Source organism: Anas acuta, chromosome Z (assembly GCF_963932015.1).
Source record: "Anas acuta chromosome Z, bAnaAcu1.1, whole genome shotgun sequence".
NCBI lineage: Eukaryota > Metazoa > Chordata > Aves > Anseriformes > Anatidae > Anas > Anas acuta.
Window position 1 is genome coordinate 5,754,232 of NC_089017.1, and position 16,450 is coordinate 5,770,681.

The window sequence follows — 16,450 nt, forward strand, 5'->3', positions numbered from 1 at the left end:
AGGGTTAATGTAGCATAGGGGTTGTCTGGGTGAAAATGATGTATTGGTGGTTTTCTTAACTCATTGCCCAGCCTATGGACGTCTGTCACAAAAAAAAAGTAGCCTCAACTGAAGCAAGTGCAGGCTGAAAGAAAGCATCAGATTTTCAAAATTTCCTGTGTACTGCTGAAACTTCTCAAATGTATTTATGAGAAGTTGTTCTATAAACAAAGGAAATGAATTTACTATAAGCCTATCTGATCATTTCAGTGAGGCTTGCTTCAGCTTTGCTTACAACAGGCGACTTAAGGACAACCTGATGAGTACGCCCTGTCATTGCCTTCAAGGTTGTCTTCTAGCTGCAGTTGCTGATGGTAGCTGAAGATAAAGATCTGGTCCTTTAAACTAATAAATATTCCATCGCCTTCTCTTTTGGATTTACCAGTGTAGAGATTATACGCTTGGGTAACAGTTTCTACATTGACTGGGACCGCAAGATGTATTACCCACCGAACGACACGCCAGCCCAGGCCCGTACCACTACACTCAATGAAGAGCTGGGGCAGATCAAGTACATCTTCTCGGACAAAACAGGGACCCTCACTCAGAACATCATGTGTTTCAACAAGTGCTCCATCAACGGCAAATCCTACGGTATATTATCCATTCGTCATATTCTCTGGGTTTTACACCTCTCGGTAGAGAGAAACTAAATATGATATCCAGAAGAGAGTGTTTTATAAGAAGCTGCAGGATCAAGTACAGGGCTATCTGTCAGATATACCTGGGCAGCTCAGATATTACATTATTTAAATAGAGTAATATAATTTTCCTGTCCTTTGCTTCCCCTTTTTGCTACCCCTTTACCTCCCTTTTCCTGCCCCAGTATCCACTGAACTAAAGAATCTGCACCTTATTACTTTTTCCCGCATCGTAGTTTTACTACATCTGTACCCAAATGTGTTCTTTTTTCTGATATCACTACCTAGGTGATCTCAGCCTTTCATGGTATTACTGATATGGTTACCCAGCCATTACTAACCCTGCAAAACTCTACTCCCCCGAACACCCCAGTCCTCCCTTCCAGCTATATGTGGGGTGCAGGTGTTTCTCTTGATTCCCTTTTATCTGCTTGTGAAATCAGTGCTGTCTGTAACTTTTGTCAGCTACTTATACTGCTACCTCTCCCATTCAGTAATTTCTCCCATCATGAGCAGTGGTTTTCCAAATCCTTTTTAGGTTGCTTAACCTTCAGTCAGTGCCTAGTCAATGGCATGGTCATTCATCTGCAGCCCTAGCTTACGTGACCTACCAGAAGAAAAGTTTGTAGGGAGTTGGAAAAGTTGGTAGCATTGTTAGATCCTAATAATCATTGATATAACAGGCTCCTTCATTGTACAGCCCCAGGCAATTTTCTTCACCCTCCTCAGGAGGTGCTAACCATTCACAAACTGACTAATTGATTAACATCATTACATTCCCCCAGAGAAATTAGTCACATCCTATTTGGAGATGGATGTTGTTTTGCCTGTATCAGACCTGCTGATGGACTGATGTGCCAGAAAGCTTGTCTTTTTTTTTTTTTTTTTTTTTTTTTTTTTTCCCAGTGGAGACTTTTGGTCTAATTAAAGGAGTTACTTCTTCCTATAAATCTTACTTTGTCTGTATTTGGGCAACACAACGTCTGTAAAAGTACTGTTATGCTGACCAGAGCTGGTGCTGCTAAACAGTTTTTTAAAATTTCAGTCTGTTTATTCATATATCCTGTAGTTTATTCTTCTGAAGTGGATGTCACCAGTGTTAACATAGACATAGGATGTGTGTTCAAGAAATGAACGGGAAATAAGTGGAAAGAATGCAGACAGTCTACTGCCTATTTTTTTCTAAATGCTTAGCTAATTCTCCAGAATACTTTGGATTTTACGCTCGTGGCATTTTTGAAAGCCATGCCAAAAGAAAGAATGAATTGGTTCTGCTGCCAGGAAGGAGGCTGTAGAGGCTTAGGCTCCGCATTGAGGAGAAGGTGTCAAATAGCCTTTTGGTTACAGTTCCCAGCGGGATCAACTGATGTGCAGTTCTCAGGAAAGATTGCTTCTGAGTTTCTTTCTACAACTTCAGGGCTTTTATGAGGGACTACTAGTAATTAGAATTGGCTGTAGTCATCACAGTTGAGGTTGCTGATACAGGTATGGATTAGTCATTCATGTACTTTGCTGTATTTCAATCTTATTTCAATGAAGTATTGAATCTGGCCGGCCTGGACACAGTCGAGAGCTTCCTAGTGAAATTTTTGTTCAGGCTTCAGAAACCCCATTCACTGGGGATGAGACATCATTCATTTCTCTGACTAGATTATCAATTCAGGGATATCAGGGATTATCAAGCAGCCTTGCTACCTAAGCATGGGAAGAAGGGGCTTTGACAACTTCTCTTTGGTTGTCCAGGAACTGTTACAACCCCAATATAATCCTGAAGCCGTATTTTTTCTCCCATTCTGAAAGAAAGGCACAAGAGAAGTCATACCCTGAAAACACTCTCCTAGCACTATGTTCCTTCTGGGCAGAAGCCAATTCTTTACTCAAATGCCAGTCATCTTTACGGCAACTGCTTTTTGTTTTCAGCATCTGTCAGTCTTAGGATTTTATCATGGATTGACGTAGGATCTGATTTATATGAATCATCAGTCCCCAGTCCCCATTTCAAGCTGTTTGTGCTACTGAAACTTTTTAATTTGATACTAGCTTCAAAACACTTTATTTATTTTATTTATTAAATCTATCTATTTGTTTATTTTTGGTAGAAAAGCTCGGAGACAGCTCTTATCTGAGGCTTATGGCTATAACCTCCGCCTTTCTTGCTTGCAGGTGATGTGTATGACATGTCTGGACAAAGGATAGAAATAACTGAGGTAAGTGCTCAAGTGGTAGCAGAATCTCTGCTTTCTGTGAACCTGCCTTCATAGGTGCCAGTGGACAAATCCCACCCAGGCATAGCTCACATTCATGCTGCTCCTCTTGATCCTGACAGCATGAAATCGTGTTCTTGGGGACATCAGAGGCTTGTCAGAGTTGCATTCCCTTCCAGTAAGGCTGCTTTGAATTTGCAGGGTGGGCAGCCTGAGTATCCACTGTTCCTTCAGCTTCACATGACATCCTACTGCATGCACAGTTCCTCTGAACACTTGGCCATTGATATTGGTTGGAAACTTGGACACTGATGAATTTTATTATCCTTGGCAGTGAATTAAAGTTCTGGCTGGGAATCAATGAGTTCAGTTCATATGCATAACAAGGTCACTGTCAAATTCCCCTATGTCTGGACACTGGAAAGTGTGAAAATGAGTGGCTTCTCCATTTCTATCCAGCCTGTTTGTTGGCACAAACCCGCATCTTGGATTTCATTGCTTAAAATGTCTGAAAACTGCAAGCAGTGATCCAAGTAACAAATGGCAAAATGATGACGAAAATCCCACTCCTCATTCCAGTGATTCATTTCCAGGCACTTTAAAACTACGCACTGAAATTGGCTGCTTGTACTGAGCGCTGTCCCACCAGGCTGCCCTCACTCCAGCAGCAAAATTTCAAAGGGCTGGCTTGCTGGGGGAGAGACGCTGGTCTCCTGCCAATTCTACACCAGGCAGCTCCTCCTGCCCCTGATACAAGATAGAGCAGAGTCTTGCAGGTTAAAAGGACGCTGCCCACATATTCATGGGGTTGGAGTGTCCAGGCCTTCTTGCGCAAATCAGTGTAGGTGGGGGGGCTGTGCTCTTGTGGCAAGTGCTGACTGTCAGCTGGAGCAGGTCAGAAGGATGCATGACTCCCATCCTGGAAACTCTGAGCTCACTGGGATGGGGCGGGAGTTGGGATCATCCCGGGCAGTCTCTGCAGTGCATTCCTCCGTGACATTTCATGCTTTGAGCTTCTGGCTGTTTCTCCACTGTTCCCCTCTGCTTGGGACTCCTTGTTTTCGGACAATAAGGGCGGTGCCTGTGGAGCTGAACCTTTACATCACTTGTCTGTCATCTTTTTCCATATCAGGGCTTTTTCTTGCTTTGGGAGAATAGGGTGGGGAACACAGCCTTTAGAATTTGGCCTCCCCACACAGCTATCCTGGACAAGCATTGAAATCAGGAGGATGATGTCTCAAAGCAGCCGTGTTTTGAAGGCAGGCATTTCTTTAGCAGGGATCCTGTAGGAGCATTTGCTTTGGTAGAGTGAGGCATGTTTTTGGATAATCAGACTATCAGCCTGAGTGCTGCTCTGAAAGGCACCTCAGGTGCCTGCCCTTTGCTTCGACTCAGTAGCTTTTGAGGCTTCCCACTTACTCAGATTGATCAGTCTGTCATGAACAGCCCTGCAGGAGAGGGACCTCTGTAAATGTAAGGAAGAGAGGGGGACTGTCATGGGCAGGCATCAGTGGGCAGCCATCAGAGAGCTCTACAAATAACACAAAGCCATGTTTTTGCAGAACACAGAGAAGGTTGATTTCTCCTACAACCCTTTAGCCGACCCAAAGTTTGCCTTCTATGACCACAGCCTGGTCGAAGCTGTGAAGCTGAGTGATGTCCCAACCCACAGGTTCTTCCGCCTGCTCTCACTTTGTCACACAGTGATGCCAGAAGAGAAGAAAGAAGGTGAGGACTGTTAAAGGTACCAGACTGAGTGGTTCTGTTCACCTTGCACCACCACAGTGTGTCTGCTCTTCACAGAAGCTGTTACCGGTCCTTTTGGCTCCCCGGTGATTTTCTGTTGCATGGCAACACATAAATTAGTGTTTTTGGAGTTGCCACATGGGAGCAGAAAGGACCAGAGCCTCTAATCCCTGTGTGTTTCTGTGATGGAGATATCATTACTGCCACCACCACACCTCACGAGCAGAAACTGCAGGTGCCACAGTTTTCCTGTGGTGGCAGACAGCTTGCCCAGCTCCTTTTCTATTCCATACATAGATAACTGCTACAAAAAAAAAAAAAAAAAAAACAACTTTTATTTTATATTTATTAATATCAGAAACAAAGTAGAAGCCTTTTTTTTTTCTTGCGTGTCAGGTAACTTGGTGTATCAGGCCCAGTCTCCTGATGAGGGAGCCCTTGTCACTGCTGCCAGAAACTTCGGATTTGTGTTCCGGGCTCGCACACCAGAGACCATCACTGTTGTGGAAATGGGAGAAACGAAAATCTACAAACTGCTGGCTATTCTCGACTTCAACAATGTCCGCAAGCGCATGTCAGTTATCGGTATGTTCCTTTTGCTCCCTTCTTCATGGCTTTTCAGGCTTTTAAGAGCCTTTACTGGCAGCAGGACCAGTACCCCAAGAACAAGTTGTTCTTGACTTTTGAATGCAGATGTCCCACCTGAAGATCTGCTTGTAGGGACCACAGAGTCCAACAGAGCATCTGCTCAGACCAGTGCAATCAGGGTGTAGTTGCCTGTGCTGCTACCACTAATGCTGACGGTAGTTGCATTATCTTCTGTTCTAAGCAAAGCTCGTCTTGATTCCTGGGAGTTTGCCTTCACTTGGTAGAGTTTGGATATGACTGAAAACCTTTGTTTAGATGCAAGTGCTATGAATCTTGAGTGCTTCAGTCTGGTATGTGTAGAATTTCTCTCTTCTTCCTTATAGTGCGGAGTCCAGAAGGGGACTTGACTTTATTCTGCAAGGGGGCTGACACCATTCTTTATGAACTGCTTCATCCATCCTGTGATTCTCTCAAGGAGGAGACCACTGAACATCTGAATGTAAGTGTTTTCTTCTGCACTGCAAATCTGCATTTGATGGTTGCCTTTTCTCCAGGTACAGAAATGTAATTTCTATTGAGACAGAATACAGATTTTAGAAGCAGCGCCCAAACACCAAATGTATGTGTATGTGTATGTATATTTCATGGGGGATTAAGAGGGAAATTAATTTCTAAAGCTTTAGGTATCAAATCAGCTTTCACCAGTACCGTTTGAACTGCCCTAGGTTACCCAGAACATCTGGATGTGGATGTCAAATACAATGCAGGACATTCAGAAGAGCTGCATTACTATAGATTAGGAAGTGGGAGCCAAGCAGACCAGTGGAAACACCCAAAATAGCACTATATATCTGTGTTCTGGCAGCTAAATCCCATCCAATTCTGCTGTTATTGTACAATGCAGGTACTCAGCATATGCAGGCATGCCTTGATTGGAATAATTCAGGTGAATACAATCCAAATCTGCAGTGATTGTGGTCTGAGAGGCCTCAGTCAGAAGAGACTGAGCAGGTCTGGGGCATAGTTGTGGAATCCGCATCCCTGGAAGTGCTCAAGGCCAGGTTGGACGGGACTTTGAACAACCTGACCTGGTAGAAGGTGTCCCTGCCCATGGCAGAGGGCTGGAACTGGATGGTCTTTAAGACCCTTTCCAACCCAACCCAATCTGTGATTCTATGAGAGTCTCCCTTCCCTTCCCTTCCCTTTCTCCAGATCATATATGGGCTTGTTGCCCGGGCAGCATGCAAAATGCAGCAGTCAAACCTCGTGGCTTTTTATATTGGTGGTGTAGAGTAAAATGCGGTGAGAGGTGGATGTCCTGGCCAACATCTACTCCCTCTGTCGATGCCAGCTCCTGCTGGTACGGAGCAGAGCACAAGATAACAGAAAGATTTGCCAGGGAGGTTGAGCAATAGCACAAACATCCCTGCTCACTGCCTGGGGGAGCCAGAGAACATTGTGTGTGAAGGAGAGGTCAGAGCTTGGGGAGATGAGCTGTGGATGTGGCCTGTCCTTGATGCACCTTTACTTCAGATCTGCTCTTTTGGAATCCCAAAACAGAAAGAAAGTGTTACGGGGGGAAGCCTCAGTTTGCAGAAAGGGGTCTCAGTTATTCCACCAAACACAGAATTGTACTGTCAAACACTGAGAAATGTACTGTCAGTTGTACATCTACAGAAAGCACACTTACAAGGACTTGGAGAGATGTAATGAGTGATTGTGCTCATCCTGAATATTTAGGTCAGCCCCTCAGCAAGTTGAGTGCAGCTCTGAAACTCAAGGCAGAGTTCGGCGTGTTTTATTTAGGTCTTACTATTCTGAACCTCATGTTGAGAAATGTGAACCTGGCAAACAACTGCCTGATTGATGTAAAGTTTTAGACCAAGAATATAAGAGAGGCCTTTTAAATTTGTTCTTTGTAAGGATGTAAAAGTGACCTGGAACTAGTTTTTAAAAAGCACCCTGAGGTTTGTGGTCTAAGGTGTGTTTTTTTTCACCTTTCCTCTGCAGACATTAGGTAACAAGTTTTCACAAATAGATGTTTGCTTTCAGAGAGTCTTTTGTAAACCAGAGCAAGGAGTCTGTTCTCCTTTGACTTATTCTGCCTCACCACTGTCTCGCAGGAGTTTGCTGGGGAAGGTTTGAGGACACTCGTCGTGGCCTATAAAAACTTGGATGAAGAATACTTTCAGGACTGGATCAAGCGTCACCATGAAGCAAGCACTGCCTTGGAAGGACGGGAAGACAAATTGTCTGAGATATATGAAGAGATCGAAAAAGATCTAATGGTTGGTATTTCACAGAATCTGGGCCAAGCTCTGAGGGAGGCAGCCGAGATAGTGGTTTGTGAACAAACAGCTCAGTGTGACTTCAGTAAACACTGCGCTGCAAACAGCTCGGTGGGTTGTGTGACGGGAGTGGTTTGAAATATGGCAATGCTGGGCTTTTGCTGGCACCCCCGTGAGGAGCCAGTAACTGGGGTGTCAGCCACCAGTGCCTGGGAATGGTGTTATTTTAACTCACGTGGGTGTCAGAGTAGCTTTCTCATGATGAAGTGACATAGCAGAGCTTAAGGGAGATGACAGGGACACAAATATTTCATAGCCATCCTTTGTGTGGCTGATCTATTTATTTTCCTCTCTTTGAAATGGCAGGCAGTGAATAATCCCCAGGTCCCCCTTCATTTCAGAGGGTGTTGCCTTTGTTCTTGCAGCCCTGGGCAGGATGGGGGGATGATGTCCACGAAGATGTTTGTGTCACTCTGAAATAGGACTAAACTTGTGATCTGCAAGTCATTCTTTTCTCCTTGAGTGTTGTTACAGCCCTGCGGTTTGCCTGTGCTTTACAGCCATGAATAATGAATGAAAAGGATGTGTGGGATCTGAGAGGAAGCAATTCAGCTTTTGCACTCACAGCAACTCTTTCCTGAGATCTTGGAAAGCTGGGGAGCTGCACTGTTGCTCCTTCATAAGCTGTGTGCTCAGGATGCCAGCAGGGCCTGGGAAGAAGCACATGTGAGCCTAGAAGCAGCTGACCTCTGGAAGTTGCATAGTCCATAGGGCAGAGCATGCTGCTCTCCCAGTCTCAGCAATGGGAAATGCAAATCCTGCAGCTCTGCAGATTACATCGTGCAAACGCTGTGTGGGTCATGTCCAAAGCAGGAATGACATGGAGGTTCAAGAAGTCAAGGAGACAGTTGTTTTGCACGTAAGGGTTATGAAGCTCATGGCCTGAGTAGAGACAAGGTCAGTGGCTCACGGGAGGAAGAAACGTGGTTAGGAAGGAAACAGTTTACACCAGACCCTTCTCTGCACCCAGTGTGGAAATTATTTTACTTCCAGAAGGTGCTGCAGGGAAGGACAGAGAGTGGGTGTAGGAGTCCCTGGCTTGTGAGAGTGAATGGATACAAGGGCCAGAGTCAGCACAGGAGTCGTGTGTAGGCATAGAAAGCTGCCAGGTATCACAGTCTGGTTGATGTCAAGAGCAGAAGTCCCTGTGCATAGCAGACCCATTCTGGGGTCCTTAGAGTGAGTAAGGATATAAGGACAGCAAGGAGGAATAGAGGCGGATCATGGTTATATTCAGGGAATAGTAGTAAACACACTATCTATCATTGATCAACCTAAAAATTAAGGAAAATGGATGTGGGAATGCACGCTCTTAGTCTGTGTTCCTGGGTGCATACGACATCAGTGTTCATCTCTGGGCTTCCAAGGCAGAATCAGGCTGCCAGGAATGAGCAGGTCCTCCAGGAGGTGGCCTCGTATGCTTACAAGCATTTAAGCTCTCACTAGCTGGACAAGGGACTCCTGCTGCAAAACATGGATTGTATAGTTTTCAAAAGCCTATGGAAATTTACATAGTGTTGTTGTATGTATTAATAACACTCATAGCTGAGGATGATAAACATTCCAGGAAACCAAAATAGATCTTGTTCTTAAAGCCAGCCCTTGAATTTAGTCTCCCAACAGCAGTTTGGAGACAGGAATCCCCATCTGTCTTCATCCCTGTGTTAAATCTCTATCTGCTGTGGAGGTGACGTGGAAGAACATGGACCTGTAGGGGTGCAAACATGTGGCAATTAACTTCAGGCGTGTTCATGATCCAGCTGAGTCTGGGGGATTACAAAATAAAACATTTGTAGGATCAGGGCTCTACTCCATCCGGTACATTTCCTGAGGGATAATGAAAGTCAATGCAACCTTATTCCTGGATTTCATTTGTGCTTGCTTGAGTAACCACATGGAGGTCTAATGCTTTCTCCCTTACTCACAATGGGAATACTCACCAGCTCCCTGTGTTTTTTTCTGTTAAGCTGCTAGGTGCCACAGCGATTGAGGACAAATTACAAGATGGGGTCCCACAGACAATCGAGACTCTTGCCAAAGCCCACATTAAGATATGGGTTCTCACTGGAGACAAGCAAGGTAAAGGGGCTACAGCTCTGGATGTTTCCCTTCTCTTTCACTGGTGGGATGATTCTGCTAGGACCTGTGTTGTCATTGTCTCTCCTTTGAAAAACTGCACAGATGATAAATTTACAGGGCTTTGCTTCATTGCCAGCTAGACAAGCTCCAGTGAACTGGAATTAGACCAGGTAACTGTAGCTGGTGCCTGTTCCTAATTCCTGTCCTGAGGCTGGAAACAGTATGACAATAGCATCCTTTGCCATTGGAGAGGTGACAATGAGGATCCTGTAGCCTCTGTCTTATGCTGTAAAAAGATGTCACTTTAGTACAGTTGACTGTCCTGGTGAAGAAGTCATGAAAAAATTTGGTCCCAGTTTCAAGGAACTTTGATGCTAACGTTGATCTTAGTTCTGTTTCAATGTGGTCCTGGAATTCATATTCCAGAATGGAAATGGAGAAAACATAAGCTTCTGGAAAAGGCATTAAGTTGGAAAGAACTGTGAATAGAATCCAGTGATTTGTTTTTTTTTTTCTCTCAGAAATAGCAAGCTTCCTGGAACAATGGTGTTTCCAGGGGACGAAAAGTAATTGTAAATTATTTTACACAAAAAAAACAAGCAGAACTTTTTTAAAAAATGAAGTGTCTCTATTTCATGTTAAGAATGAAATAGTTTTGCTTATAAAATACCTTAATACTTCCTTCCCCCCACCCCCACCCCACTAGAATATTCTAAATGAAATGTCTTGATACTCTTCAGAGCTGTGATTTGAGGCTTTTTTTGGAGGGAGAAGGGGAAGGAAAGCTAAGTATCCTGAATTTATTTTTTTTTTGAATCTACATGAAACATCTTGGTAACTCTAAGTATGCAGAATGAAGGGTCTTTTGAACTTTTTTATTTTAGTAGAATTATTTTTTTCCATTGCCTTATGAAGCCTGCCTGATTAGGGGAGATTTGCTGCTACGTCCATCAGGGTGACTCATCTATCTGTATTAAACTGCTGGCTCTGAAAGGCTGCAAGGTGTTTTGAGTGAGAATGTGAGCTTTTGTCACGGGTGTAAAAAGTCCGCCGAGACTGTTGGTGGGTTTGGGGTACTAAGGTGTGTCATCTTCTTGGTTTATCTTTCTCAGAGACGGCAATGAATATTGGTTACTCCTGCAACTTGCTGAATGATGACATGGCAGATGTTTTCGTTGTTGAAGGCAGCACGTCTGATGATGTACTTAGTGAACTCAGGTAAATGGTTGAAATATACAGCTTCATTACTCTGCACTTACAGTGGAATGGGGCAGTATGTTGTTATTCTTCTTTTTTATTTTATTTTTTATTTTTTTTCTGTATGTTTACCTGATGTATCTCATTTCAGGGACTCTAGATAAGGGCTAGCCGATTTCCTGGAAGACCTAGCAGCTAGACATAGTGTAGAAATCTCCTGTGTGGATTAACTCTGAAACTTCTTGCACTAAGAGGCCAAATCTATATAAACGAATGAGACAGCAGTCTCAGTGCAAGCAACATCAATTGGCACTGGATAAATGATCTGGAGCCACAAAGCCATACTTGATCTATTGTATTTCTCTACTGTTCATCCACATTACAACTTTTTGTTTGGATATGTTCCTTTTCTAGCATTATCTGGAAACCTAATTTCCTCCACAGCGTCCTCAGAAGACACAAGTTCTTAGATATAGGTGGAAAATTGGGAAGTTTTTCCATCCTTTTCAGTTGAAGTAGGTGGTTGTCAGACAACATGCATGGAAAATTGGGATGCCTTTGGGGTACTGTCCTTTGTGACATTCTGATGAGTTTTTTGACCTGTAGCAGCACAAGTTTAGCAAACACTTGTTAGAGTTTCAGAAGCACGTGGCTGATATGCACAAACAGCTGCAGCTAAATCATTCATGTTGTGGTAGGGATACAGGGAAAATTGAACTAAGTTAACAAAGGGAAGCATAAAATTTCTATTTTCATAAAGTTGATTAGTAAAGCATACATCTTTGCAAGAATTTAATTATTATCTGGATATTTTTATTTTTATTTTTTTAGGAATGCAAGGAAAAAGATGAAGCCAGAGTCCTTTCTAGACAGTGATGAAATCAACATTCAGTTTGAAAAATCTTCCAAAAAAACAAAGATCCTACCTGATGAGCAAGCAAATGGGGTGTATGGTCTGGTCATCAACGGTCACAGCCTGGTAAGGAATGCTCAGAGTCATGATGGGACTCAATTTTCTTAGGAACTTAATAGGTTAGAATATGTTGGAAGTCTGAAAATGCTTTAAAAATTTAGCCACAGAGGGCTGCTCCTCTCTCCCTCCTACCCCCACTCCGATTGAAGATTAGCTCTAGTTGTTATCTGAGACATCAAAGATGATGGGCAAGGTTTCAGAAGACTGGAAAAGGGAAAAGCTGGTCCTGATGTTCAGTGAACAGGAGCAATAAAGATTATCCTTTACAGAAATATACTGGAAGAATAATGAGACACTCTGTGAATGCCCCAAGAAGATAACATCAAACATGGATTTTGAGTATGCCAAGAACGTATTCTACTAAATATATCTGATAACAGATAGAGTGTATATCATATAATTTGACTAATAAATTGTTTGATGCTCTCTCCCATGATGTTGTTCCAAGCAAACTGAAGTAATATGGCCTAGATGAAATTTTTATGTGACAAATGCAAGACTGTTTGGCAGTATGGCTCATAAGGGTCTACTGTAGATCTGAAACAACAGCTAAGTGGTGTCTACAGGGGGCAATCTCACATCTATTCAATATTTAGTGTTTTAATTAACTGCCTACAAAGAGAGCAAGCTTCTTAAATCTGCAGATAACACCAGGCTGGGAGGAACTGCAGGGTAGAGAAAGAGTTCAAAATTAGATTTGAAAACAATTATGAAATATTGGAGAAATATGTTGAAAAAATGGAAAATGTAGTTCCAGAGAGAACAAATGCATCGTCCTCCACTTTCACATAACCAACGGAACACATAGAAATGTATCCTAAGACTTGTAAAACATGTGAAGAAATCCTCCTGCTCCATTTGGCATCAGTAAAATCTTAGCTGAAATAATTCAAGTTACTCAGGCCCTTTATTTTGAGAAAAATATAGGCCAACTAGAGAGAGTACAAAGAAAACTAAGATCATGTATGATCTGGAAAACATGGGGGAAAACTGAGAACATTATGTTTCTGAGCCTAGAGAATACTGGAACTGTGTACACGTGGTCTTGCTGAAACAGAGGGAAAGAGCAGAGCACAGCAGCATCTGCAATGGCATCTTCATACAGCTAGTTGATCTGCGTGCTATACTATTAATATAGTTTCTACATGGTGATATAGTTTCTGTATGGTGATTTATATAGTTTCTATGTGGTGATATTTTGCTAGTGCAGTGCAGTCAGGATGCTGTGTCCCTAGCTGCAGTGACTGGCATGTGCCCTAAAACCAAGCTAAGAAAGGTCTCTTGTTCCCTGCCCACCACTAATAGGAGGGAAGCAGAGGCACTGGTGACTCACAGCTTTTGGCTTTAAGAAAAAAAGACATCAGGCCAAAGGATGGTCTGCCTTACACTGAAAGGGCAGTGAGCCTGCTGTGATGGCTCTGAGGAAGAGAAAGTTGTGTAGATTCCTTCCATGAATGTCTACTGAGAAGAGACATAAACAAAGAATGGAGCCAAAACACAAAATTTGAAAGAACTACAAGAAAATAAGACTGTTCCTTCTCACGCAGAGCTGGAGAGGTGACCAGACATCCAATTAGCTGTATGTTTCCTGAATACAAATAACGTGGCTGACTGATTTAAAGGTCAGCACTCAGAGCAAAGTTGCATTTGCTCTGGTTTTGTGTTTTGCTTTCTTATGCTTACCTGAGCTAAAGCTGTTCTATGTGCATTTTTCTTTCCTTTAAGTAGTCCCAAATTGAAATCTGTTCTATTTATACCACAGATTTGGCAGGCAGAGCTTAAAAAATAAACCAGGAAGGATGAGCAAAGGCATGGAGATGGGCAGGGCTATCTTGGGCCCAGTAGCAGCTGTGTGAATGCAGTGCCCCCTCTTCTGCTGCTTCAGCCAGAATGGCTGTTGTGCTCCTGTGTGATGGTTCAAAGGCCCAAACTTGTAGGTGTATCAGGGTTACTTACAGCAGTGAGGTGCAATGGGCATTTTGATGAGAAAAACACATATTGCATCAGCCTGGCCTGGAAGAACTTTCAGGCGTCTCGTACCTTCCTTGTGCTGGAGGCAAAACCAAGCTCAGCTCTTATTTTCCTCCCACTGCATCCTCTTTGGGTGGCCACAGGCTGCTGCCAGTGTGTGACAAACTGCTAGGCACTGTCTTTGTCCTTTCTTCCCAGGCCTACGCGCTGGAAGAGAACCTGGAGCTGGAACTGGTGCGAACTGCCTGCATGTGCAAAGTGGTGATCTGCTGCCGGGTCACTCCGCTGCAGAAGGCCCAGGTGGTGGAGCTGGTGAAGAAGTACAAGAAAGCGGTGACCCTGGCCATTGGAGATGGTGCCAACGACGTTAGCATGATCAAAAGTGAGTAATGTCTGGCAGACGGCATGCCCCAGCAAGCTGACTCGATGTCGTGTTTGCTAACTGGCTTGGCATCAGCAGTGCATCTCTGAGGGGCCTCTGTATGATCCTGTCATGGCATCAAGTGGTCATGTCCCAGGTTTCTTGGTTTTTACATTCAGAATAAACAAAAGCCCACTGGGGGACAACAAGTCTTCCCCGTATGTCTACATGGCCATCATCACAATGGTAATACAAAGAACAGAAAAGCTTGTTTTAGATGGGACCTAACTGCCAGGCAGAAAGGAAATCATCATACTTGTAAATAGCCTGTATAACGATCCAGGATTTTTTTTAATGTTTCCATGTGGCGAGGCCCTTTGTCAGTTATCTCCCTTGTGCTGTAAAACACAGGCCCCTAGGCCCCTTCATGTCTGAGCATCATTTGATGCTGCATTACTTCACTGATTTTATGAAAGAGATCCCCTAACTATGTATAATTAAATTAAGATTATTCAGAAGGGTCTATTGCTAATCTTCCTTGTGTTAATTTGCAAGAATTGATTAACTGGAGCCATTTAATTAAGAAAGAAAAGGCTAAGTAGGGAGCTTCAAGGGAGATAAGTCAGGCAGACAGTGAAGAAAGGATAAGAAAAGCAAGTTAAAATGTACAGGATAATTAGAAACTAACCCTACCACTACAAGAGGGTTGGGACTTTGGGATTTTATCAACTCACTGTTTCATGGAAACCTCTGAATCTCACCAACCTTCAGCCATCAAGATTGTCCTCATTAGTTAAAGCTGTATAATTAGCTGTCACATTAAACTTATGTCCATGTTTAATAAACCCAAGTTGCTACTAAAAGAGACATGACTCTTCTATCTAATTATTTGATTGAATTAATAAAGCCCAAGAAATGTAAAAAGGCTACAGTCTGCCTTGTTCCACTGTGTCTGAGAAATCTATAACGGGTTTGACAACTTAAAGGTTTTGCTTGTCTGGAGTGATGCTTTAAGGTTGTTGGAAGGATATGCTTGCATATGAATACAGTTCATACAACAATATGAAAAAATACTTCTAATTTCTAACAGCAGCAATGATTTGTGTTGTTGGAAAACATTAAGAAAGTATGAATTGCCACTGAGGGTGGTGTCATTCCATTCAGATAATACAAGCCACTTATTGAAAATGTATCATCACAGCTAAAATCATAATGCTGCTGAAAGAATTAGTACCCCCCACCCCCAATTATTTTTTTTCCTGAATATCTTTATATATGATGATTATTTTTTTTTAATGCAGGCTGGGAGGGAATTAACACAGTGGCTCAATGAGGGTAATTCTTTTAAGTAGTGGGATTACCCAAACCCACACTGTACTGACATGGCCAATAACCTTCTTGTTGCAGCTGCCCACATCGGGGTTGGTATCAGTGGCCAGGAGGGGATGCAGGCAGTCTTGTCCAGTGACTTCTCGTTCGCACAGTTCCGCTACCTGCAGCGCCTGCTCTTAGTCCACGGCCGCTGGTCCTACATCCGCATGTGCAAGTTCCTCAAATACTTCTTCTATAAGAATTTTGCTTTCACGTTAGTGCATTTCTGGTATGGATTCTTCTCTGGCTTCTCTGCACAGGTAGGTCAGCTTCTGTTTTCTTATGGTTATGTCTAACATTTTCAAGCAAAGTATCTGAAAATATTTTAAATGGAAATAAACCAAGCCATTTCCCCCCAGGTCACTGTAAGGCACACGGATATGTCTTCAGATTGTAAGAGTATAAAGCAGACATTGTACTGCTGGTAAAGGACAGATGCCTGAAGATGTTTAGGTGCCTTATAAAGAGCATAGGTGCCTCCTGGGATTTTTGGATGTGTTCAAACTGACCACAGACATCAAACAATGATGCAGATTACTCAGAACCTGACCAGTTTGGTCAGATCTCTGTAAGACCCATGACTGCCTTATTTAAAGTAATCAGTTTAACCCCAGATCACCTGCATGATTCAGTGATTTGTAAGAAAAGCAAAACATTTGGTCCAATCCCCCTGGTCAAGGACGATCTACAGCAGGTTGCCCAGGACCATGTCCAGGCAGCTTTTGAAGATCTCAGAGGAGAAATATTCCTTTTATATTTGTGTATTCTTTTGAAGAGAGGGAAAAAGAAGCCTTCTGCTAACTCCATGCTCTGTATTTTCTCTTTAGACTGTCTATGATGAGTGGTTCATTACGCTTTACAATTTGGTTTACACCTCCCTCCCGGTGCTAGGAATGAGCCTCTTTGATCAGGTACTGTTTCAATCACTGCTT

General features: G+C 43.1%; 1 protein-coding gene across 3 annotated transcripts in view; it reads left to right on the forward strand.

Moving 5' to 3' along the window:
* LOC137848549 (phospholipid-transporting ATPase ID-like) overlaps positions 1-16,450 on the forward strand; it is a 79,582-nt gene that overhangs the window by 54,666 nt on the left and 8,466 nt on the right. For all 3 annotated transcript variants that reach the window (XM_068667741.1, XM_068667743.1, XM_068667744.1), the window contains exons 13-24: positions 425-633; positions 2,844-2,887; positions 4,447-4,612; positions 5,027-5,215; positions 5,602-5,717; positions 7,342-7,506; positions 9,534-9,645; positions 10,758-10,863; positions 11,674-11,821; positions 13,985-14,168; positions 15,555-15,778; positions 16,346-16,429. In XM_068667741.1, the coding sequence (XP_068523842.1) occupies positions 425-633; positions 2,844-2,887; positions 4,447-4,612; positions 5,027-5,215; positions 5,602-5,717; positions 7,342-7,506; positions 9,534-9,645; positions 10,758-10,863; positions 11,674-11,821; positions 13,985-14,168; positions 15,555-15,778; positions 16,346-16,429 (1,747 nt within the window). The remainder of the gene's footprint in view (positions 1-424; positions 634-2,843; positions 2,888-4,446; positions 4,613-5,026; positions 5,216-5,601; positions 5,718-7,341; positions 7,507-9,533; positions 9,646-10,757; positions 10,864-11,673; positions 11,822-13,984; positions 14,169-15,554; positions 15,779-16,345; positions 16,430-16,450) is intronic.